This window comes from Hemiscyllium ocellatum (assembly GCF_020745735.1).
Source record: "Hemiscyllium ocellatum isolate sHemOce1 chromosome 40 unlocalized genomic scaffold, sHemOce1.pat.X.cur. SUPER_40_unloc_12, whole genome shotgun sequence".
Lineage (NCBI taxonomy): Eukaryota > Metazoa > Chordata > Chondrichthyes > Orectolobiformes > Hemiscylliidae > Hemiscyllium > Hemiscyllium ocellatum.
In genome coordinates, this window is record NW_026867529.1 from 89,029 (window position 1) to 115,386 (window position 26,358).

Here is a 26,358-nt window from a genome sequence, read left to right on the forward strand (position 1 = left end):
TCCAAAAAGTTGATGTAAAAGCTAACAGAAGTGAATATAATGGCTGGTTGCCACATTGAGACGAGAACACATGCGCTGTGAGGTGGGAATTTTCTGTACATCAGTAACAGTCACAAGAAAGGGAATACAAAGGCTCATCAGAAAGGGTAGGCAACCATTCTGAGTAAGGAACAAATAAAAACAAAACAAATGGGCTTCAAACAACAGGGAAGCTACAAATTCTTCCAACCACAACCATCTCAAAGATATCAAAGTAAAAACAAAAATCCATCAATAATTGTCTCAGTTACACACTGGTAAACTGAAGTGATCTCACTGTTAGAGTCAGCAACAGGACAGATTGTAGATTGGGAATTCAGAGACCTTGATAAGCAGATCAGGAAAATCAAAGGAGTCCACAATTCATTCACTTAACCTGGAAAAGAGAGATAAAGCAATGACGCAGATATTTATGATCAGGGACTTTCAGATTTAATGTTTATTCAATGGCACACTTAGAGATTTCACAAAACATATTGGGCTGCTTGGCGTGAGAAAGATGTGATTATTCTCACCTTCACCAGAGTGACGGCAGCGCTGTAGAAAATACTCAGGAAGAACAAGGTGATGAACGTGGAAGCAGTTGTCCAGATGTTGCTGTTATTGTCATAGTCTTCAATCCAAGTGCGATTTATTGAATCTATGAATATAAAGACGAGAGAACGCATTTAGATCGTTTATTGATCCAGATCGATCTATGTGCATCCAAGTCATGTAATTAGAGACCATTACATCTTCATAAAGCAGTCAGGTATTTCTCAAGTGTGACTCTTATCTGTATCCATCAGTGCATTATTGACTCTCAGCAAGAAATTACAAATACTAATTGCACATGTTCTTTCGTCATTGTCCATGTCAGAACGTTTTAAATTATTTTTCTTTTAATCTATTATTTAAGGATATTATTATTTGAGGAATGCTTATTACGAATGATTATTTTAATTATATCATTATATTTTAAATGTAGGCTGTGACAGCACTTTAGTTGAAAATTGTGGCCATCACTGAATAAAAGTTCAAATGTGATTCTCACCTTTATGTATTGGTGACCAATTGCTTGGCAAATCGTGAATATAAGTGACATCACAGTCAGGACATTGTTTCATATTTTTGTTTGTAGGATCTGTATATTTAGGAATAAGTTTTTGTACATGTGTCCCTTAATTTATTTGACCTACTGCTTGGTGTGTTTGGTTTCCCTTTAATGTTTGTGTATGTGGTTATGAGAGTCTCTTACTTCACTCTTGCCCATGTTGGAGTCTGTGCATGAATAAACATATTCCTGTTCCTTTACTGCTGGGGTGCTCATGTGTTTGTGCTCCGAAATTTTGGTCTTTTCACATTGTGTAAGCATCATCATGCTAATATGCCATTTTGTTGCTGCCTATGCTTATCTTGTAATGTCTTTGTGAGTGTTCACTTTTCATGAGTGCTATCTAAAATGTGCACTTATGTGTCTGTTTCAGGTCCTTAATGTTTATGCTTAATAAATGTTAGCATGCAATGTTATGTTTTGATGGATGTTTATATTTATATGATGATGTTTGCTTGTGTGGCAATCTTTCCCAAACCATCTCCTGAGAAGCTTGTTTGTGTTACTGTGTGTGGATGCTTGCTGATGCTTGTGCCCATTATCCTTATTTAATAAACGCCCCTCTATTTGTTGATCTATGCACTTGTGTGTCTGCATGTGAGACTCTGAATTTGTGTGTACGTGTGACATTGTATACATGCTGATCAATGTGGTTTAAAAATAACTAATTAAGCTGCCTCTGTCATCGTATGTTTGTGATTCTGAAATTGGGGAAATAATGATATTAATATTTATCTCTGTGCACTTACGTGCCTGTATGAGTTGACATGTGGGAGGACATTTTTCGGAATTTGTATCTGTGTGTTCATGCGTGTATGTCTGTACGCATTGTGCTGTATGAATGTATATGTATTCATGCCCATTTGTGTGTTACCGTGTGTCTATATTTCTCATGGTTATGTGTGAGTACCCCTGTTCATTTGTGCAAATAATTTTCTTTCGGTGTATGTGAGTTTTTGTATGAGCTTAGGTGAGTGTTCAAGTACCACTTGCATGTGTGGCTCTGTGCGAGTATGCGTGTGTGACATCTTATCTATATGCACATTTGAGTGTGCACATAAATATGTGTCTTGAGGTGAGAGCCCATATATGTGTCATTACATGTGTATTTGCGATCATCTCTCTGTATCTGTTCTTATACCAGACTGCAATTTTTATTATTCTAATTTATTGTTCTAATTTTAATGGATTGCCCATAATTAGATTTGACCTTGGTGTTGTAGGAAACATTTCCCATCATCGTGGAGAGATAAGCGTTTTATGAGCAACTCTTCTGTTGCAGTGATAGAATTTCTGTCTCTGAGAGAAAAGGCGTGAGTTCAAATCCCCACTGCCCCAGAGATAACATTTCTGAATATGTTTATTAGAAAATGTCTACTTGTGTTCTGTATGTGAAACAAAATGATATCAGGTATTCGAATAACAGTAGAGGAAAGTATTGCGAGGATGATTCAGGAGAAGAGTGAAAGTAACAGGGTGGTTGTTATGGGGGACTTTAACATCCCAGATATTGACTGGGAAAGCTATAGCTCGAGTTCGTTAGATGGGTCGGTGTTTGTCCAATGTGTGGAGGAGGGTTTCCTGACACAATATGTAGACAGGCCAACAAGAGGTGAGGCCATACTGGATTTGGTTCTAGGTAATGAACCAGGCCAGGTGTTAGACTTGGACGTAGGTGAGCACTTCGGGGACAGTGACCACAACTCGGTGACTTTTACTTTAGTGATGGAGAGGGATAAGTGTGCACTGCAGGGCAAGAGTTATAGCTGGGGGCAGGGAAATTATGATGAGGTGAGGCATGACTTAGGATGCGTGGATTGGAAAAATAGGCTTCAAGAGAAGAACACAAATGATATGTGGAGATTGTTCAAAGAACAGCTATTGGGTGTCCTGGATAAGTATGTACCAGTCCGGCAGGGAGTAAAGGGTCTTGTGAGGGAGCCGTGGTTTAATAAGGAATTGGAATCCCTTGTGAAAGGGAAGAGGGCGGCCTATGTAAAGATGAGGCGTGAAGGTTCAGTTGGGGCGATAGAGAGTTATAAGGTAGCCAGGAAGGATCTAAAGAGAGAGCTAAGAGCAGCGAGAAGGGGACATGAAAAGTCCTTAGTTGGTAGGATTAGGGAAAACCCAAAGGCTTTCTATAGGTATGTCATGAATAAAAGGATGACTAGGGTAGGTATCGGTCCAGTCAAGGATAGTAGTGGGAAGTTGTGCGTGGAGGCGGAGGAGATTGGAGAGACACTAAATCAATACTTTTCGTCAGTATTCACTCAGGAACAGGACACTATTGCTGATGTGAATACTGAGTCACAAGTGATTAGAATGGATGGCCTTGAGGTATGTAGGGAAGAGGTCTGGGGAATACTGGAAAGGATGAAAATAGATAAGTCCCTTGGGCCTGATGGCATTTATCCTAGTATCCTCTGGGAAGCTACGGAGGAGATAGCAGAGCCATTGGCCTTGATTTTTATGTCGTCATTGTCTACGGGAATAGTGCCAGAAGACTGGAGGATAGCGAATGTGGTCCCCTTGTTCAAGAAGGGGAGTAGGGATAGCCCGAGTAACTATAGGCCAGTGAGTCTCACTTCTGTTGTGGGCAAAGTCTTAGAGAGAATTGTAAGTGATAGGATTTATGAACATCTGGATAGGAATAACGTGATCAAGGATAGTCAGCATGGTTTTGTGAAGGGCAGGTCGTGCCTCACAAACCTTATTGAGTTCTTTGAGAAGGTGACTAAGGAGGTGGACGAGGGTAAAGCAGTAGATGTGGTGTATATGGATTTTAGCAAGGCGTTCGATAAGGTACCCCATGGTAGGCTACTGCAAAAACTACGGAGGTATGGCATTGAGGGTGCATTAGAGGTTTGGATTAGGAATTGGCTGGCTGGAAGGAGACAGAGGGTAGTAGTTGATGGTATAGGTTCATCTTGGAGTGCAGTTACTAGCGGTGTTCCACAAGGATCTGTTTTGGGACCATTGCTGTTTGTCATCTTTATAAATGATCTAGAGGAGGGGCTTGAAAGCTGGGTGAGCAAGTTTGCGGATGACACGAAAGTCGGTGGTGTTGTGGACAGCAAAGAAGGATGTGGCAGGTTACAGCGGGATATAGATAAGTTGCAGAGCTGGGCAGAAAGGTGGCAAATGGAGTTCAATGTAGCTAAATGTGAAGTCATTCACTTTGGTAGGAGTAACAAGAAGATGGATTACTGGGCTAATGGTAGGCTACTTGGTAGTGTGGATGAGCAGAGGGATCTTGGTGTCCATATACACAGATCTCTGAAAGTTGCCACCCAGGTAAATAGAGCTGTGAAGAAGGCATATGGTGTACTGGGCTTTATTGGTAGAGGAATTGAGTTCCAGAGTCCTGAGGTCATGTTGCAGTTGTATAAGACTCTGGTGCGGCCTCATCTGGAGTATTGTGTGCAGTTTTGGTCGCCATACTGTAGGAAGGATGTGGAGGCATTGGAACGAGTGCAGAGGAGGTTTACCAGGATGTTGCCTGGCATGGTAGGAAGATCTTATGAGGAAAGGCTGAGGCACTTGAGGCTGTTCTCATTGGAGAAAAGAAGGTTTAGGGGAGATTTGATAGAGGTGTACAAGATGATTAGGGGTTTAGATAGGGTAGACACTGAGAACCTTTTTCTGTTAATGGAGTCAGCTGTCACTAGGGGACACAGTTTTAAATTAAGGGGTGGTAGGTATAGGACAGATGTTAGGGGTAGATACTTTACTCAGCGGATTGTGAGTTCATGGAATGCCCTGCCAGTAGCAGTGGTGAACTCTCCCTCTTTATGGTCATTTAAGAGGGCATTGGATAAGCATATGGAGGTTATTGGGCTAATGTAGGTTAGGTAGGCTTTGGTTGGCGCAACATCGAGGGCCGAAGGGCCTGTACTGCGCTGTATTTTTCTATGTTCTATGTTCTAATTGATCCCATGTGCTCCAGAAAACTGAGACAAAACTATGGAATTCAAACCGGGACGATGCAAACACCAGTTTTGGATTATGGGAATCGATGTTAATCATTTGTTAACAGAGCCAAGCGTGTCCAACATGTTTCAAAGGTATTATTTTGCATGGAAATGTTCAATCTTTGGACAGTAAGCAAGAAGCTGACTGTTCCTGTTAGTAACTAGGTTACATTACTGAGGACATCTACCATGAAAACTCTGCACAGGGAGCAAGAGGACAGACCATTCATCGTTCCCCTCCCCTCTGCTCCACGGCAACTTATCTGTCGATTCTCTTTGGTGTGAAAGTGAAGATACATTCTGTCAACTCATGCACTGGCGCAAGATCCCTGGCAGTCCCCCACAAACAAAGGTTACATTCAAACTGTTCTGAACTCTTTACTATTGGTATGTTCCAATCAAATTTAATTTCAAATTGTATTAAATTTACATTTCCAATTGGTGCAATGTGGCAGTTGAAAACTGACATGAATTTTGTAAGAATGTCCAATGGGGGGAATCAAGAACACCAAGTTCAAACCTCGTGCTCTACCCTTGACATAAAATGGACAGTGTCAGATTTTGTCACAGAGGGACTAAAGATGGATAAGGGACTTGGCGGAATCCTGCAATGAGTGAGCTTTACTCTGTCTCTGACCCAGGGTGTATCTGAGCAGAGAACATTAACTGCACAAGACACTTGTCCTAGACCTGTTAATAACCCACTTTAACTACACCGATGTAATGTAAGTCAGAGTGAGAAACAACTAATTCAGTATTTACCTCACAACTGGAGGGAAAAGAAACTTTATTACTTCTGTTGAATTATTAAATGCAACTTTGAGATTTTTATTGACATGAATTAACAGTGTCCATCAGTGCAAGTGAAATGTTTACGAAACTCGGTTTACCGCTGGATTTATCGACTGTTCTGTTGATGATCTTCAATGGAATCGCTTCATGTCCCACCACACAGGAGTAAGAAGCACCGCTGGCCCACTCCTCCGCTGTAATGGATAACAGGCTGTAGATGAAGAAGGAGGTGTTGTCACTCTCCGCCATCACCTCGGTGTTCTTGTAGTTACTGGGATTCACCTGCTTGTCATTGTTTGTCCACTTGACGAAGATCTCTCGGGGGGAGAAACCTCTCACTAAACAGGTGAGGGAGAGAAACCTCTGAGCGGAGATTTCTTCTGTTGGTGGCAGGAGGACCGACACTGATGGCTCCAGCGGATTAATCACTGCAGAATATTTGAGACAAATATAAATCAACCAAAAACATCCTGAACCAATATCACAATTACACTAAATATTAAAATACGCCATTTTAAATTTGGGATTTATTCACTTTCATTTTCTAAAGGAGCAGTATGGTACACATTCTGTTCAGTAAAAAAAGTAAAGTTTAATGTGAAAGTTGCCTCCATGTTTCCAGCCCACAACAAGGGCATTCTGTCCAACTGTCATTGCTGATGGTGACATCACAACCCAGGTTACTTCCCACCTTATCTGACTTAATCAGAATACAATATCCTTTGGTCCATCTTTTTCTTAATCAGCTACTTAGTTATCCTGCCTTCAGATGCATCATTAATGCTCCCAACGGTGTTTGTTCATTACCAATCAAAGCCTGCCATTGATGTAACTGGATGTGGATTACACATGGGATGCTTTGTGTTTTAATCTCACCGCTCACCTTTCTCCTTGTGGATGGAGTCTCTCAGCGGAGTCGGTAGATTCTGATGGTACACCACACATTCAAAAGTAACGCCACTCAGCCAGGCTTCAGTAGAAATGTCTAATTTGCTGATCACGCTGTCGGGATTCTGTCCAGGCTGGTCAGCAATCTCGGATTTCAGAGGCTTCTTTTCTTGTTTCCAGGTCACGTTGACTCCAGAAGGAAGATTGGACACAACGCAGGTTAACGTCACCGTCGCCTCCAGTAAGACTTGTTCTACTGGCGGTGGGAGGATTTTAACGGTGTTAGGGTGGCACTCGGTATCTTCTATGAAACAAAAATCAAAGTCAATGAAAAATGCCCCTTTATGATACAAACACCCAATCTTCAGATTACTTCTTCACAGGGTGAAGACACCACCTTCAAAATGGCAACTCCAACCATTGCTGAAACGATGCTTACTGTTGTTGATGTATTTTGATTTGTGAAAGCATTTGTGATTACCTATGACATACCCTGTGTCATTATTCCTAAAGAACACTGACTTTGTAACAAGTGACACCTGTGAAAAAAGGTAAAATCATCGAAGATACCATTATGTAACCCATGGAATTACCTTTCTTTCAGAGTTTGTCTCTCACTTAAGACCATCTATTGATACTTGGGACAAGAATAATCTGAATATAATGAGTTGAATTCCATGTTCATAACCCTTAGGTGCAAGTGCTGCTGGTCACGCTGACTGCCAAATCACAGCTCAAATTTCGGACAAATTATAATAAATAATAATTATTCTCTTTGCAGAGTTCTAAAGTATTACAGGAGCGGTGAATATCCATGGAAATTCTGTTCATTATATTTAACGTGATCAAAAATACTTTGCGTTATTGGTGTGATGTCATTCTCTAATTTATGTCATTGTTCCTCGTGGGCTGAGTTTGGAGTAGATCTGAAAACAAGACACTGAGTACAGCATTGGATATCGAGAAGGACACCCATCTCCTTAAGTCTTTCCCTCCATTCAGTTCGTTCATGACTGGTTTGTACATTCACTTTATTTACCAAGCTGCATTTTTTAATTTCTTCATAGAGCAGGGGAGAAAAAAAACAAACAAAAGCATCTTAAATTAATCTCCAAACATGATGGAAATGTACACTAATTTTAGAGACATCCACTACCCACTGTGTAAACATCACCACCCCAAACCAGGCTAAATCAGCCTGACTCGAGTTCCTCGTTCATTCATCCCTATTGTAGCATTCTTACCAGAATTTATTCTCCTCCCTCATGCACTACTTACAGAGAGCATCTTAAAGAAGCTCAGTGAGACCACGTTTATCCCAGTTCATCAAATGTGATACCCACTTGGTCTGTGGTCTGATCCCATAAATGAAGTTAAAGAGCTCAGTACCAGATAAAAATCGATGTCGTACAATGTCCAAGGCCAACAGGTCATTCCTGATCAGGAAATGAAGCATTGAACGCATTCTGATTTATTTTCAAGTAAGGGTCCCTGCTTATTTTAACCACGTCATTTTGAGACCACATCATCATGAGATAGAGGATCAGAATAAGGCTGTTCGGCCAATCCAGAGTTTAGATCAGAATGATGCTGGAAAAGCACAGCAGGTCAGGCAGCATCCAACAAGCAGGAAAACCGACGTTTCGGACTAAAGCCATTCTACTGTCTTCTCCCCACACTAAACAAGAGCCAAACTATCTCTGGCTTGAATATACACAATGGCCTGGTCTCCACAGCCCTCTGCAGCAACAAGTTCCACAGATTCATCACCCTCTGGCTGAAGAAATTCCTCCCCATCTCAGTTCTAAACGATGCCCCTTTGACCCTGAGACTGTGCCCTTGGGTCCTAGTCTCGCCTACCAGTCAAAACATCTATTCCACGTTCACTCGACCTCAGTCTCTCAGTATTTTTTATGTTTCAATGAGATATCTCTCCAATATCGCCCCTCCACCCCCAAACTTATCCTTGAAGCCACTACCAGGCAAGGATTCAGCACTCTGAATGCCTCTCCCAGCAAGGTCAGGCAACAAACTATTTAACAAAGCTCACTGTCTATATATCTATCTTCAACAGAGAGGAAACATGCTTTTCTGACTTGCCAAAATGTTGAATTATGAGCAATGCTAATGTAACAATCAAACTGAAATGAGATACGTGACATGTTGGGAAACGAGAAGCTGGACCTTGCTGTTTACTACGCCTGATAAATTAGTGTGTTTGATTCACATCAGAGTTCAGAGTGATTTGTAGCTCTCTCAGTATGTGTCTCTTACCCTGGAGTGCGGTGATGTTTTTACTTTGAACGTTCTCTTCATGAGTGACCTGGCAGGTATAGACTGCGCTGTTGTACCATTCACCATAAGGGACCATCAGCCGACTCGTCACCGAGAAGTTCCCGTTCGCCTCACACACGGGAGACGTGAAGAAGCCAGAATCCAAGAGTCGGCCATTTTTCAACCAACTCACGGAGATTGACTTCGGATGGAAATCGATGATTGAACAGACGACAGTTGCAAACTTGCTGCTTGCGATTTCTTCACTGGAGCTCACAGTTAGGAGAAGGGTTGGTGGGAGAGGACCTGTACCTTTAGGAAACACATCGCATAAATTATCTGATGAATTTCATAACAAATACAATCAGTTCTCATATATCAAGGTTTCTTGTGGTTAATGGATACAAGAATCATAATTGTGCAGAGTGCTGGAGAAGCTGGGATCCACACAGAAAGATCAGCAGGACAATGTGAAAGGCTAAAATTATAGGGCACAGCAAGGGAGTCAAGGAGGCATAAAAACGATAGGCCGGTAACATCAGAAGGGAGATAGCAACGTTGGATGGTATTCGTTTTAATGACAGAGTCTGATGAACAAGGCAGATGAAATACTGCCATAAATGAGGAAATGATGCGGTTGCTATCACGGAGACATATTGAGAGCCGGGCAGGAGTGGCTATTCAATATTCCAGGATTTAATGCCTTCAGGCGAGACAGGGAAAGATGGAAAAGGATGGAGGCGGGGGTTTGCGGCACAGAATGTTGCTTCTGTCGCAATCCTGACAAGAGTATTTTAGGCTGTAAAGAGAAATGAAATCATGGATACCTCCTCGAACAAAGGCAAATGGACAGTACTTCAAAACCAAAATACAGCAACCATCACTACTGGGAGAACACGATAGACCTTACCATAGGTCCAAAAGACCAAGGGCAAAGACATGGGCAAATTTCAGAGAAATGTTAATTAAATAGGGGAATGAGAAAAGAGGTTTTTAACTTCCTCAGCATAGGCTTGGATATTCATTGTGTCAAAAGTTTAGAGGGAGCACAATTCTGAAAATGCCCCCAGGAGAATATTTTAACAAAGTATGTGTTAATACAGAGAATTTTAATCCAGACCTTGCAAGAAAGGGGTGAACCTGGACTTAACTTTTGGAAATGAAATCGACCCAGTGGGTAAAACATTGGTGCACTTTGCAGACAGTGAGTGTAAATCAGTTGGATTTCAGATTGTACTGCAAAGGAATAGAAATTGTCCCAAAGTTCTGAAAAGGGGAAGGACAATTTTAGTAAGATCAGGTAATGACTTAACCAGAGTGGACTGGAAGCTGACACTTATTGGTAAATCTGAGTCAGAGCAGTGTGACACATTTAAGGAAGAGATAGGAAAATCACAGGGAGGACATTTCCCAGGAAGCCATTGAATGGGACCAAGAATGTAGCGGGCTCTGGACACCAAAGGGCATGGAGGGTGAGATAAAGAGAAACAAGGGAGGCTTCTGATCTATACTGAAATCTCAGAACAATAGAAATTAGTATGGAGTACAGAACATGAAAGGGGGAGTTTGAAAGACAAAGGAATTAGAAGAGCAAAAGGGACCATGAGAAAATAATAGCAGTCAAAATAAAGGAAAATATTTTTAAAAGTTACAGGCTCATTCATAATAAAAGAATTATTCGGGAAACAGTAATGCCCATTAAGTGTTATTATTGGAGTGGAGTCGGAGGATTAGGTTGTGGTCAAAACAAATGTGTTGTGTCAGTGTTCACTCGTAAGACGGACAATGTGGGGACAGAAATCATGGAGGGGTGTTGTGATGTACTTTCAGAAATTAGGACACATGATGTGATGTTCTGTGTTGTCTTGCTGAATGAAAAGTGGTTATATTTCCAGGGCAGATGAAAAGTATACCAAGCGGTTGAGTGATGCAAAGGATGAAATAGTTGGGTCGCTGACAATAATTTAGAATTACTGTTTGGCCACAGCAGTTGTGCCAAGTGAGTGTAGATCAGCCAACGTTGCACTGTTACGCAGGACAAAGGAAGGGATAAATAATGAAAACACAGATCTGTCAAGCTAGTCTCAGTGGTAGGGAAACTATTGAAAAGTGAAATTAGTCTTCATTTGGAAGATAAATCAACAACTTTCAGCACGATTTTATTGAGAGAAAGTCATGTGTAACAATTTGATAGTAGTTTTCAGAGAGATAACTCGATGTACAGATGATAGCAATAATCAGAGCCAATGGGATCCGAGTTAATTTGACAGATTGGATCTCGAACTGGCTGAGTGATGGGAGCAGGGGATAATAGTCATCGGGTATCTGCGTGACTGGAAATCTATGTCTCCTGGTGTTCTGTAGGGATTGGTGTTGATTTCCATGTTATTTCTCTTACATACCAATGATTGAGACTCAAATTTAGGAGGATGAACCAGTGAATTCACAGATGAAATGAAAACTGTCATGTTGGTAAGTCATGAGCATTATGGCTTTAGATTGCAGGAGGATATAAAAGGGTTGGTTGTATGTGAAGAGAAGTTGCAAATGGAAATTATTCTGGATAAATGTAAGGTGATGGAATTTGGCAGAAGAATCTGTGAGGTATGACATTTTGAATGGTGGAACCCTGGAAAGGCCTGAGGATCTTTGGTGCATGTACCCACTGTTCCCCTATAGTACTGTGTCATCTGGATAAAGAGACTAAGAAGGTGGGAGGATATTTGCTTTTATTAGCCTAGACATTGACAATGAAGAACAGGGAGATAATACTGGAACTTAATAGAACACTGGTTAGGCCATACTGACGCGTTGTGTGCATGTTATCGAAGGAATGTGATTACACTGAAGGCAGTATTGATTAGATTTGCCAGGATCTTGCCTGGGTTGGAGGGTTTTAGTTATGAAACTAGATGAGATAGACAGGGGTTTTCCTTGGAGCAGAGGAGAATTAGGGAGAAGATTATCATGATGTCTAGAATTATTTTAGGCATAGACTGGGTAAACTGGATCAAACCTTTCCCCTTGATGGAGAGATCAATGCCTCAGGGGCACAGGGTGAAGGTAAGGCCAGGAGGTTCCAAGTGGATCTCAGGGGAAAACAAAATCAAACAGAGGGTGGTGTTAGCCTGGAGCTCAGCACCTATAAGTCATGTCGAAACTGAGCCCTTCACAATAAGTATGAAGTATTGAAATGCATCCTTGCAAGGGCAAGTCACACAAGGCAATGGATCATGTGCTGGCACATGGGACTGGAATAGTTAGGTGGCTGTTATTGATAGGCGTAAACTGGATGGATCAAAGGGCCTTTTTCCTGTGCTGTATAAGGTGATTCTGTGAAAATGGTTATAAATAATGCCTTATTCATATTAATCCCAGATGCTCTGTTTATCTCAGTTCCCACAATACGTACCACATGGCATTTCTTTGCTCTTGTGTGAGTGTGACCCGCTGTGTTCAACCTCACAGTAGATTTTGCTGGGGCAATCTACCGCTGACCCGGGCAGGGTTAACTGGCTGCTCAGGGTGTATGTTCCCTTCTTGTTTCTCACTGATGGGTAAGTCTTCAATCCATCCGTGATTAGCTCCCCACCTTTCTTCCAGGTTACCTTGGTGACGTCAGGAAAATAGTCCATCACCAAACAACCAAAGATTGTCGAATCGGTGTTGTGCTCCTCACAGGAGGAGACCAGGCCATAAAGCGTGGGGGGAGATGGTGTCTCTACAATAGAATGACCAATTGAGCATGTTAGTTTCTGTTAATTTGACCTTATCAGTTACTCAAATGTATCCTCAGCTGTAAACATTTGCCAGTATGCTCCCGCTGAAGTCTACAGCATAACTGGAGTTTATTTTTGTTTCCTACCAGTTGCTGATCATGATCATTGGTTCCCTCTTTAGAAACATGCCCTCGACCTTGACCATTGCCATATCATTTAGGAAGAAGAACATCCTGATCCCACCCCAGGAACTGTTTGAAGATCTCACCAACTGACACTTTCATTGGATTGCTGTGAAGAGCAGAGAAGTTTCACAAAATACAAACCAAGGAAATGCAGATTCATCGAAATTCTACAGTGTAGACAAACAGGCCATTTGGCCCAACAAGTCCACACCCACCCTCTGAAAAGAAACACATCCAGACCCATTCCCCTACCCTATTATGCTACAGTTAACCCTGACTAATGCACCAACCTCCCAATCACTGAACACAACATTTGCAATTCCCCCAGCTTGTACATCTTTGGACTGTGGGAGAAAATGCACACAGATATGGGGAGAAAGTGCCAACTCCACACAGACAGTCACCCGAGGCTGGAATGGAACCCGAGTCCCTAGCACTGTGAGGCAGCAGCGCTAACCACGGAACCAGCGTGCCGCCCCACTAGGTACCCTGCTGCTGGAAATACCCGACAGAGAAAATACCCCCGGAGAGAAATCAGAGTGAATCATAGAACATAGAACAGTACAGCACAGTACAGGCCCTTCGGCCCTCGATGTTGTGCTGCTCTGACATACTCATATGAAGTCCATCCCACCTACACTATTCCATGTACATCCATATGCCTGTCCAATGACAACTTAAATGTACTTAAACTTGACAAATCTACTACCGTTGCAGGCAAAGCATTCCACACCCTTACTACACAATCAGTAAAGAAACTACCTCTGCCATCTGTCTTATACCTATCTCCCCTCACTTTAAAGTTGTGTCCCCTCGTGTTTGCCGTCCCCATACTTGGAAATCAGGTCCAGTGAGCCTTCCTCACTTATCACTGCAAGGCAGAATGTTCTCTCTGGGAGGAAGGTCACTGCAGCAGCAGCAGCACAGGCAGGAGCTGAGCACTGGGACGGGGAGGATGGCTGTCACGGCTGAACTCAGGCCAATTGTCTGGAAGTTGAAACATCTCATTTACAATGATCTGAATTCTGGAGGCCTCTGAAAAATGGAGGACCATTAAGGTTCAGAGACTTTGGAGTGTTACAGCTGAGTATTTACTTAAATATGATTTGAGAAATGAACAAGTAATCTTTAACTTTAATAACTATCAAACTGATCCGCAGTTCACCACCAAACCTCATCTCTCAGACTAACCACTGCACTTACTCTGCCTAGACCTAAATTTCCACTCACATTGACAAACCCTACCCTGCTATACACCCATTCATGCCCGGAACACACAAGCCCTATCACACAAAACACATCCAAGGCAATCCATATTGGTAGTGTAGCTGAGCAGAGAGATCTCGGTGCCCATGTACATAGATCCCTAAAAGTTGCCAGCCAGTTTGATAGAGTTGTTAAGAAGGCATACTTTGTGCTGGCTTTCATCGATAGAGGGACTGAGTTTCAGAACCATGAGGTTAGGTTGCAGCTGTACAAAGCTCTGGTGTGGCTGCACTTGGAGTATTGTGTACTGTTCTGGTCACCACATCATAGAGAGGATGTGGAAGCTTTGGAAGAGTTCAGAGGAGGTTTCCCAGGATGTTGTTTGGTATGGCGGGAAGGTTTAATGAGGAAAGGATGAGGGTCTTGAGGCTGTTTTTGTTTGAGAGAAGAAGGTTAAGAGGTGACTTAATTGAGACATAAAAGATAAACAGAGGGTGGACAGTGAAAGTTTTTTTCCTTGAATTTGTGATGGCTAGCAGGAGAGGACATAGATGACAGATGTCAGAGGTTGTTTCTTTACTCAGAGAGTAGTAGGGCCATCGAACGCACTGCCTGCAACAATAGTACACTCGCCAACTTTAAGGGCATTTAAAAGGTCATTGGATAAACATATGGATGAAAATGGAATAGTGTAGGATAGATAGGCTTCAGATTGGTTCCACAGGTCAGCGCAACATTGAGGGCTGAAGAGCCTGTACTGCACTGTAATGTTCTATATTCTATATTCCAGATGGACATATGATCTCAATTCCTTTCAGTCATTTACACTCCTGCCACCCTGCACCTGGCCCATGGCGAATCTGGCCCTGACTGGACCTGGCACCATCATTTTCACAACCTCTGACAAAAGCCCACTACCCAAGACATGACCTCAGCCCTTGATCACTGACCTCTCATCTTACCCAAGACAATCTGTGCACATTGCATCCTAGCTCCTTTGGCATCTGTGCTTTACAACCTACCATTTTGCCAGACTCCGAGCTTTGCATTTTGACAACACGTCCACCTGTCACTTCATTCCAGTGACCTTCCACCCCCTAAACATCCTGGCACTCTGCCCACCTCTACACTAACCAGCCTGCCATCCTGCCCACCTCTCCATAAACCAGCCTGGCAAAGACAGACCTCCTGCATTTCAGCTCAAACTACCCCTCACCTACCAAGCACAATTCAACCAAATTATCCTGTGACCATTACCATTTACCTTGATGCCACCTTTTGCCAGACAGAGTGCACGCAAGCTTACCCAGCAGCCAGCCAACCAGCTTCCCATCCCAAACTCTCCCACATGCCCAATCTAGCCCCTCACTTGCTCACCACCTTTCAACTTTAAGCCTCCTCCACCATAAAGTCAGTGAGTCATAAAGTCGTACAGCACCGAAACAGTTCCTTTGGTCCAGCCCAGCCATGCTGACCAGAGTTCCCAAATTAAACTCATTCCACTTGCCTGCCTTTGGCCCATATCCATCCAGACCGATCCAGTTCCTGCAGCTGTTCAAATGTCTTCTCAATGTGGGACCGATCTCTGCACTTCCCGCTTCCTCTGGCAGTTCATTCCAATGTTTTGGACAGTTACAACATGAAGCCCTAACTCCTGCACTCAGTGCTCTGACCAATGAAGGTACATGTGCCAAACACCTTCAACACACTAGGTACTTGAGACAACGCTTTCAAGAATCGATGAGTCTTGAATCTATGAATTTCTGTGGTGGAGAATTCCAAAAGAATTCACCATTCTTTTGTTGAACAGGAAACAATCAGGCTCAATGTTATCGAGTGTTGGGAAGACTGGTGAGCAGCAAGATTAATGATGATCCCATGAATGGAATAGCCTTCTAGAGAGGCCGAGATGCCTTCTTCAGCTTCCATTTTGCCTGCTGACATGTCCCTTTGGCAGCATGTTCCAAAATTGTGATCCTTGAGGATAAGGGCACACATGCATGTAAAGCTTTCCTCCAAATCAGACTTCAACTTGACTCTCAACTATTTCCCTGCCCGTTTCCTCTTCCTCAATCACAGCCATGGGACTCACTTCCTAACAGCGCTGTGAATGTGCTAATACCACACAAACTTCAGCAATTCAAATAGACTGATGACATCTGGTTTCTCAAGGCGATATAAAAAGTCTGACACTTCCACACCTGTCTAGAGATTGAAACAACCACTGGAAGAATTGAAAATTATTTGAGGCACTTGTGTGTCTATGCAAGATGACATGGTTTCCTTTTTTAAAAATCACACAACACCAGGTTATAGTCCAACAGGTTTAATTGGAAGCACACTAGCTTTCGGAGCGACATTCCACTATCACCTGACAAAGGAGCGTCGCTCCGAAAGCTAGTGTGCTTCCAATTAAACCTGTTGGACTATAACCTGGTGTTGTGTGATTTTTAACTTTGTACACCCCAGTCCAACACCGGCATCTCCAAATCATGGTTTCCTTTTGTGTGATTTGACTGTGTTTTCACTGAATGAACAGAGCTATTTCTTAATCATATAACAGGAATGAAGCTTCCCTCATTTTTTAGCAACTGCTGAAAATGTGTTGCTGGAAAAGCGCAGCAGGTCAGGCAGCATCCAAGGAGCAGTCAGCATCCAAGGAGCCCTTCCTGAAGAAGGACTCATGCCTGAAACGTCGATTCTCCTGCTCCTTGGATGCTGCCTGACCTGCTGCGCTTTTCCAGCAACACATTTTCAGCTCTGATCTCCAGCATCTGCAGTCCTCACTTCCTCCTCATTTTTAGCAAGGCAATCACACATTATATTTCTTGATTCCAGGGAAGTATAGTGTTAAATTAATGAAATATGATGATTGGGATGTTTCAATTGGAAATTGTCAGAGATTTAAAGTTTACTTTCATGTGCAATTAATTCCAGCCTCATTGTGTCACAGTACTCACAGGAATGTCTTTCAGAAATGGTGTCTCCCTTTGTTATGGGCAGTCGAATCAGTAAATCTGGGATAGTTTTTGCTTGTTATACAAAGGTGTTAAAGAGTTTTAGCCAAAGGGAGACCTGGGGATTGAGCTCACAGATGCACCATGATCTAAGCAAGTGGGGGAACTGCTCGAGGGGCTGAGTGCCCTCCTTTTGTTCCTACCTTCCTATCATTGTGTCATTCATTAAGCTAGCACTGGCCGTGAATACTTTTTATTAAAATATTTCAACAAATTAATTGTTTCACACATGCTTTAAAAAAAAACTTCTGTTGATTATTTGGAACGGGATCATTGACATTCTCTATTTGAGTGATCAAAATAACTTCCACCCAATTACAGCAGCCACTGCACTCTGCAGTGTGTTGTTACTTCATAATAGTTTCTTGTGAAACTACAGCTCGAGATCGGGGCACTCAAATTCAATAATATCTCTGAACATTCGCAATTTGTTCAAATGCATCTTTTCTCTGAAGAACGTGTTTAATCGAACAGAACTTTTTTCAATGAAACAACAAACTTTAAATGCTAGAAAAACAAAATAAAGACAGAAACTTCTGAACTCAGCAGGTCTACCAGCTCTTGTGGAGAGAAGCCAAGGTTAACCTTTCCCATCTTCACCAAATTGTTTTCATGTTTTTGGCACAAGAGCTCACATCTGTTGAGATAAACAGTGATTGCGTTGGCTTGACTCCTGTTGGAAACAGAATTCTTAGCAGAGGTACTGGATGGTCTGAGATAGCAATGGAAGACCAACTGAAAATCTATCACCATCTGCTGCAAGTGTTGGATTCAGCAGAACCCTCACCGTACTGAACTATCAAATTCAGCTACAGCACTGGTTTAATATAAAGTAAAACAGCCTCAGCATAATCTCATCAAATATACTTTGAAAATGATTCATTCTGGATTAGTTATAAATGATATTGTTAGAACAGCAAGTCAAAAGCTGGGATTTCTTTGAGCACTTACTCCATTAACCCCATCTAGCGATGCCCAAAAGCCTGTGAACAAATATTGATCTGGAAAAAGCTGCTAACCACCAAAATTCTGTTTAATATCTAAGAGACACAAGTCAGGACAGCGATTGAATAGATTTCACTGGCCTCTGTGAGTGGAATTCCAACAAACACCCAAACATCTCAATCTGCTTTCTTGCATTGAAGTAACCTGATAAGAGATGGTGTTACATACCTCTCTAACAGGTTGTAAGTGAACACAGACCACCTGGCACAGAATCAGGGACCCTACTATAACTTCACAACAGACCTGAACGCAATGAGCTCGACACTATCACGGAGAACACAGCCCACCTGTTTTGACAGTATATAAACCATGTTAGTTATTAACACCTTCCAACAACCAAGGATTGTTCCAGAATGTTTGTACAATGAAAGTAACATTTCAACATTTATCCAAGAATACTTTGACAGCAGCTCCAAATTGTTCAAACTCTATGGGAACTACAGAGCAATAAAACTGGGAATTGCATTGCCATCAATTCACTGTCACTGGATTCCAACCTCGAACTCCCTTCCTCTTTCCGCTGGGAATGTTGCTGCACCAGACGGTCTACTTAGTTTGAAAAAGATTAAAATGTTTTGAAGTGTATTATGACCGTTGCCAGTGACATTAAAAGCTGATAATAGGTTTTCAAATAATAAGATGCAAAAAAAATTCTGATTCTACATTGTGCCACGAAACATGTCCTGCATAACTGAGGCACAAAGAAAATATGCAGCATATTTCCCTTTGCCTCGCTCAATCAAATATCCCTTGTTGCCAACAACCAATTTCAAAACTCTTGCTATCTGCCTTTTGTTCCTGAAACGTTCGTTCTGATTGGAACAACTTAGTCAGGGCTCTCAATTCTGAGGCACCTATTGTATTTCTGGCAGATAAAAGTGGTTTTGAAGCGCGAGATGAAATTGAACTGTCTGCGATTCAGGTACCCGAACTGGACAATTTACAAATGGTCAGGACCGTTGACAAGTTAGTCAGAGATAGCACTGAAACAAACTGTACAACAGACTTAATCCTAGAGGATACATTGCTCAACTCCTCACGTCAAATATATTCACTGTAAATATTCATCAGAAGAACTAACCAGTGGATTAATGTGAACGATAATGTGTTCACAATGAACATAAATAACCACTGAATTAATAAACTTAATAAGTCATTGCATTTAACAAAATTATTGAGGTGGGAAATATCGCCAATTAAAGCACAGATCTGGAGGAAATGGGTTATTCTCCAACTTATTTTTACATATTCTTAAAATGTTCCTTGAACTATGGAGATTTTGCATGCACTGCATAAACAATACTGTATTCCAGTGTGGAAAGCATTTCTTTTGAAGGAATTAGGGCAAGGTTATTTTCTTGTTAACTGCTTTTAATGAACTAAAATGTTTAAAAAGGTAAGAATTGAAAACATGCTTCTGTCTGGAGTTGCCCACTTTAACGGATGTCTAAGTAAATGTGGCACTGCTCCCTCACAGATCCAGGTACCCAGGCTCGGTTCCAGCCTCAGGTGACTGCCTATGTGGAGTTTACACAATCTCCCCTGTGTCTGTGTGGATTTCCTCCCACAATCCAAAGATGTGCATGTCAGGTGAACTGGTCATGCTATATTGTCTATAGTGTTAGGTGCATTAGTCAGGGGTAAATATAGGGTAGGGGAATGGGTCTGGGTGGGTTACTCTTCAGAGGGTCGGTGTGGACTTGTTGGGCCAAATGGCCCGATACATACTGTAGGAAATCTAATTGAAATGATTGTCACACTTAACTAATGTCAGCAGATTCCTTCTGATCGCTACATTGCAATAAATTGGTCAAGTATATTAATTAAAATAAATATGACTCTATTTTCAGTGTCTGAATAAACAATGTGCTCTGTTATCCTCTAGTTCACGTCTCCTGCAAATTTGTGAACTCTGCATCCGCCTGAACACATCGATGTAAAATGAATTCTCTGCGTTTGCAGCAAGTACTCCCATGGTTTTAAGAGGAGAGTTCCTGCAGTATGGAAACAGGCCATTTGGCCCAACAATTCCACACTGACCCTCTGAACAGTAAGTAGCCCACCCAGACCCATTCCCCCTAATTTATATTTTCCCCTGACTAATGCACCCTAACATACACATCCCTGAACACTATGGCTGTGCTCAATTGCACAATCACCTGACTTGCACTTCTTTTAGACTGTGGTAGGAAACCAGAGCGCCCGAAAGAAACCCACGCAGACACAGGGAGAATGTGCAAACTCCACACAGGCAGTCACCCGAGGGTGGAATCAAATTTGGGACCCTGGCGCTGTGAGGCAGCAATGCCAATCACTGAGCTACCATGCTGCCCTGCGAGTTCATGAGTGGATTACTTTAATTAATTCGAAATTTGGCCTTGGTCACATAACTCACTATAGCAGTTGTTTCCGGAAGAATGACTCTTCAGTTGATATTTTGTTGTAAAATGGAACTATTTATTTAAAATGCACAGATTGGGAACACCTAAAGCACTGTGCAGGTTAAATAATTCAGTTCATGTTTTATTTTTATCCTGCAAATCCAGTTTAATCAGGGACATAACAATTAATTAACTCAAGTTATGTGTGAAACTGATCAAAGCAGTGAACCTGATCTGTTCTTCATGGAATTGAGCAGAATTTCCAAATGGTCTTTGTCAATGATCTTTTCCAGCCAGAAAAATATGTATGTCGTGTACAGCGGAATTGAAAGGTGTTTCTTGATAAATTATAGCACAGTCATGGCATTTGGATTGTAAAGCATGGATTAGATTAATCCTTAATTATTTATTTTAAGTAAAAATGGCGCCTGAAGGTATCTGTTTTCCCTTCATTGCTAAAACCTTTGTGATTTGCCTTTCTCTTAATAATAGGCTTTATGAAATTTTAACTCGCATGCTGATTGCATTGAATGAGGAAAGAGCAGTTCACTGTCACCAACCGTGTTAACATTGCAAAAACAATGTAGAAACCAGAAACAGTTTCCCAAATATAACACATTTAATGTTACCCAAGCACAGTCCCTCCTCAACAGATCAACGATCACCAGATCACAACACGGTGTGTTTGCAGCAGAACTAGCTCTGCAAACATTTTCAACAGAACCAAGAACATGATGTAACCTCACAAAAAAACCAAATTGAAGTCTAACAAAGCTGCTCAGAATCAAGCAAACTAATGATTAAATTGAATAGAAATAACAGGTCATAACAGCAACCTTGTTGGTGAGGGGACTTAACACTTAAAACTGTAACGTTTCTGGCAATAGTTCAATTTACTTCCAACCTGCACACCCTTCCTGATCATGACAATCTTGTGCAGCGCACAGTAGAGTGGGGTTGAAGGCATATATTGATTAATCACTTCATGGTCAAAGCAAAATTACTGAATGGACAAATATTACCACATTATAATTTTAAGTTAGTTTCAATTACGTAATCTGATCAATTCTGCACTTTCAGATTTTAGTCCCAAATTTTATTTTGAATGAGGCTACTCAAAACAAAATTCAGTTCGTTTACAATTAGAACGGAGTTTTTTTTTAAAAGTCAATGCATTAAAAACTCGTTTTTTTTCATTTCTCACACTTCCGGGTTTCTGCCTTAAGTTGTTTTTCAGACCGTTACAAATAGATGTAATGTTTTCAATCAAGCAGAGAAAAATGTGTCATATAAGTTTAACAAATGCAGAAATGATACATGACAAACAAAAGAACTTCACAAATATTGGTAATGAAAAGTATTCCAGAGAGTCAATCTCCTCACCAGAAAGAAAACACCAATTCAGAAAGCATGAAAACGCAGATCAATTTCACAAACTGAATAAGAATCCAATCAACTCAATTCAACAGAATCAAGGAAAATAAAATCAGAATCCAATCAACTCAAAACAACAGATTTGAATGAAACATAATCAGAATCCAAACAATTCAATTCAACAGAATCAAATAAAACAAATTCCAAAAACCAATCAACACAATTCAACAAAACCAAATAAAAACAAAGTCAGAATCCAATCAACACAGTTCAACCGGATCAACTAAAACAAAGCCAAAATCCAATCAACTCAATTCAACAGAATCAAGTAAAAACAAAGTCAGAATCCAATCAACACAGTTCAACCGAATCAACTAAAACAAAGCCAAAACCAATCAACTCAATTCAACAGAATCAAGTAAAACAAACTCAGAATCTAATCAACAGAATGCAATATAGCACCTCAAGAAACTTTTATGTCAGTTTCTAACCTGCTTGTCATCAACAAAATTAACAAAATAAATGAGATAATATAATCATGGTAAGAACATATATTCAGGAAATGAATCATGATATTTTAGCATATTTTAGTCATGTTTGGTAATATCTTTGAACATCTTTGAATTCTTAGGGTTTGTTGTTGATAATAAAACTCACAGTCAGGGTGTCACTGACATTAAACATTATTTATAGCTGACTAATTAAGAGACATGAGGTGTTTCAAGTAACCCAGCCACATAGAATGTCCATCTGATTAAAAAAAAGAGATACACCCAGCACCTGACTCCATCATCACCATTTTAACTATTTGCTGACCCTTAACTGGTCTACAATCAGTCTGAACAAAAATCAATCTGAACCAAACCAAACTCAGCACAGAATCTGAGTTTCATTTAATTCAGAAATTAGTCACATGAATAGGAAGTTTTTAAAAAGTCACTAAGAAAGTTCAAAGTTCTTACCTGAAGTCACTGTTACCATGGTCCCTTGGCCCCAGTACTCAATATAGTCACAGTGTTACATTCTCTGGACTGGGTCGCACAATAACTAGCTCTGCATAAAACAAATCAAAAATCTACCATCATTTTAAATGTTCAGAACCACAGGCAAAATAAAGTCTCGATAAATCTTCATCACATAATTGCGCTAGTGAATTCTGATCATTCTTGATAAATTTTAATACTGTTTTATACTTCACAGAGTAACACATGAGCTGATTCTCAAAATCTCCAACTGGTATATCAATAATTACCCAACCCTTTTACAAATTAAATAGTGATACTGGCATAAATCCCCACAGAACTAATACTGCGCTGCAAGTTAAGACGGTTTGTAGAAGTAATCACTGACTAGTTTCAAACAATGGAGGCTGAATAGGTTTTTGTATTGATCATAATTGCAGTGTCACCCCAGTACCAACTGTACGTCTGTTGCACAGTAATAGATGGCGGTGTCTTCGATCTTCAGGTTCCCCAGGTTCAACGAGAAAATGTTGTTTGAAGTGTCTTTGGACGCAGTAAATCGACCCTGAATCGCTGGTGCATAGTAATTACTGGATGAACTATAGTAGCTAACCAGCCACTCCAGACCCTGGCCGGGAACCTGGCGGACCCAGCTCATGTAGTACCTGCTGAGATTGAACCCGCTGGTTTTACAGGTCAGTTTCAGGCTGCCGTCGGGACGGCCAGTCTCTGCCTCTGGCTGGGTCAAAACAATCTCCGAGTGGACACCTTTAAAAAGGACAAGAAATAAACCATGAGCATTAATGCAGATGAAATGATGCCTGAGTCTTTTACATTCCTGAGGTAGACTAACATTGAGACAGTAACAAAGACAGACTTGAACAAAAAACACTCACATGATAAGAAAGTCAGTAATAAACTGAGAAAAATTGTCGACACAATCATTCTGATAACTTCTGGGAAGCGGTTCTGTCAAGACCTTTCTAAACAAAGCCGATCCCGGAGTGTTGAATTACGGTCCAGTGCCTAGGATTTATATGGCCATCGGAAAGGGCAGGCTTACAGCTTCCGCCTGTTGGTTTCCTGCTGGAGGCTGAGACTGGATCCTGGTCTCAGCTTGCACAGCCCCAACACATGGGCTCATGTATTTACCAGGTTACACTTCAACATGGATATATACACATCTTGGGATATTTATTTTGCTGAATAGCTTCTTTGGGAGTGTTTTTTATAAATGGTGGAAGTAAAATTGAGTAGCTTCAGGTCTATTTCACATGATAGTTGCAAGTATTTTGTTTAAAAAAATTCATTTGAAAGTTAGCTCCCTTTATTTCTACATTCATTCACAAGCAGATAAAACTAAAATCAAAGTTCAAACATATTACTAGCTAGTAAAACAATTGAGCTTTTATTTCCCAGGACACTGCCAGTCTCTGTCCCACTACAAAATAACATGTAATTCATACTAAACATTTCAAAATTCAATTTAGGCAACTGAATACAGAGCGTGTCCAAAGTGATTATATTCAGAATATTCCATTAGAAGTTAACTCCCTTTAATTCTACATTCCACCACAAGCAGATAAAGCTAAAAAGAACTTCGATCATATTATTAACTAACAAAATGAGTGACTTTATTTTTGCTGTCACTCAAAGTCTCTCTCACTTCACAAAATAACATCCCATTTCTAATCTGCGTTTCTAAATTCCATTTAGGCAACCTAATATGGAGCAGGTCTAAAGTGATTATGTTCGGAATGTGAGTGGATGTCACTAAACAGTTTGGACCCGGAGATTAGAAGCACCTCCTTACATTGCAGAATGTCTCTTCTTCCCTCCTAGACTTGCTTAGAACAACTCGTGACAACAAAATTGCTTGATTTTTTTTGTGTGGGGTAACACATGAAATGTTACTGTATTCCGACTGATGTGAACCATTTGCACTTCAAGTTATTTGAAAACGTCCTTCACAACAGATATGGGAGCAAATTTTAGAAATCATTGATCAAAGGGTCTTTTTTTTTCAACTCAAGGAAGATCCATAGTGATATTTTGTAAATGTTTGGAGCTGTGACTGCTTTAAATTTTTAATTAAGACATTGGCATACAGTGGACAACATCACAATTTGCTGTAACATGAAACTCGCAACCACTGAGAACCATCGCCTGATGGTTCAGAATTTAACAAGGACCTAGCAAGGTTCGTGGAATGGACCGACGAGTGATACATGAAAATTAACAAAGGCATTTCTGAAATGATTAATTTAGCTAGGAAGAATGTAGAGACCTCACATCTCTGTTTGCATTTCAATATACTATAAATTACTTTTCTATTATATCCTAAAAAACTTGTGTCTTTGTTCATATTTAATACACTCTATCTTGTTCCGGGGTTAAGATAGTTTCTTTATTTATTTCACTCAAGACTGGATGCTGTAGTTTTGCCTCAGTATTGACCAACCTCGGTTTGGTGCCAGCTTATATCACTTGAGCTGCTTTTTCAGGAAGTGAATCTCTCCACCTGTTCAGTCAAAATAATCTGTTCATGCTTCGATCGAAATAAATCCTATTAATATCATCCCAAATTCAGACTCGGTTATTTTGTATTTATTCATTGGAATTGAACAGGAATATGACCGGCTGTTCTTGGTGGAGTGGGAGGGGGAGTTAAAGTGTTCAGCCACGGGGCTGTGGGGTTGGTTGGTAAGGGTGTCCCAGAGATGTTCTCTGAAACGATCCGCAAGTTAGTGTCCTGTCTCCCTGATGCAGAGGAGACCACATCAGGTGGAACAGACACAGTGGATGACATTTGTGGAAGTACAGATAAGTTTCGATGGGATGTGGAAGGATCATTTGGGGCCTTGTCGGAGGTGAGGGGGAAGGTGTGGGCGCAGGTTTTGCACTTCCTGTGGTGACAGGGGAAGGTGACAGGGGTGGGGAGTGGGCTGGTTGGGGGGCATTGACATGACGAGGGAGTCGTGGAGGGAATGGTTTCTCCGGAATGCCGATAGGTGTAGGGAGGGAAATATACCCCGAGTGATGGGGTCTGTTTACGGTGGTGGAAGCAGCAGAGGATGATATGATGTGTGCAAGGTTGGTGTGGTGGAAGGTGAGGACCAGGAGAGGTCCCTGTTGCGATTGGAGGGATGGGGTTGAAGGGCATCATCGACCACGTGGGAGGGGAAATTGCAGTCTTTGATAAAGGATCTGGGATGTTTTATGGTGGAACTGGTCCTCCTGGAAGCAGATGTGGAGGAGGCAGAGGAATTGAGAATAAAGGATGGCATTTTTACCTGAGGTTGGGTGGAAGGAGGTGTAGTCCAGGTAGCTGTGGGAGTCAGTGGGCTTGTAGTAAATGTTTAGTTGGTCACTGGAGATAGAGATGAAGAGGTCTAGGAAAGGGAGGGAGGTGTCCGAGATGGTCCCTGTAAAGTTTAGGTCAGGGTGGAAGG

The 26,358-nt window shown here is 41.3% G+C and overlaps 1 gene segment (V, D, J or C); it reads right to left on the reverse strand.

Moving 5' to 3' along the window:
* LOC132808822 (Ig heavy chain C region, membrane-bound form-like) lies at positions 1-23,940 on the reverse strand. The segment is given in 9 exon segments: positions 1-415; positions 555-679; positions 5,994-6,323; positions 6,779-7,087; positions 9,058-9,369; positions 12,470-12,778; positions 22,907-22,943; positions 23,361-23,674; positions 23,803-23,940. Coding segments are annotated over 9 exon segments (1,794 nt in total).
* Between the last annotated feature and the right edge of the window lie 2,418 nt (positions 23,941-26,358).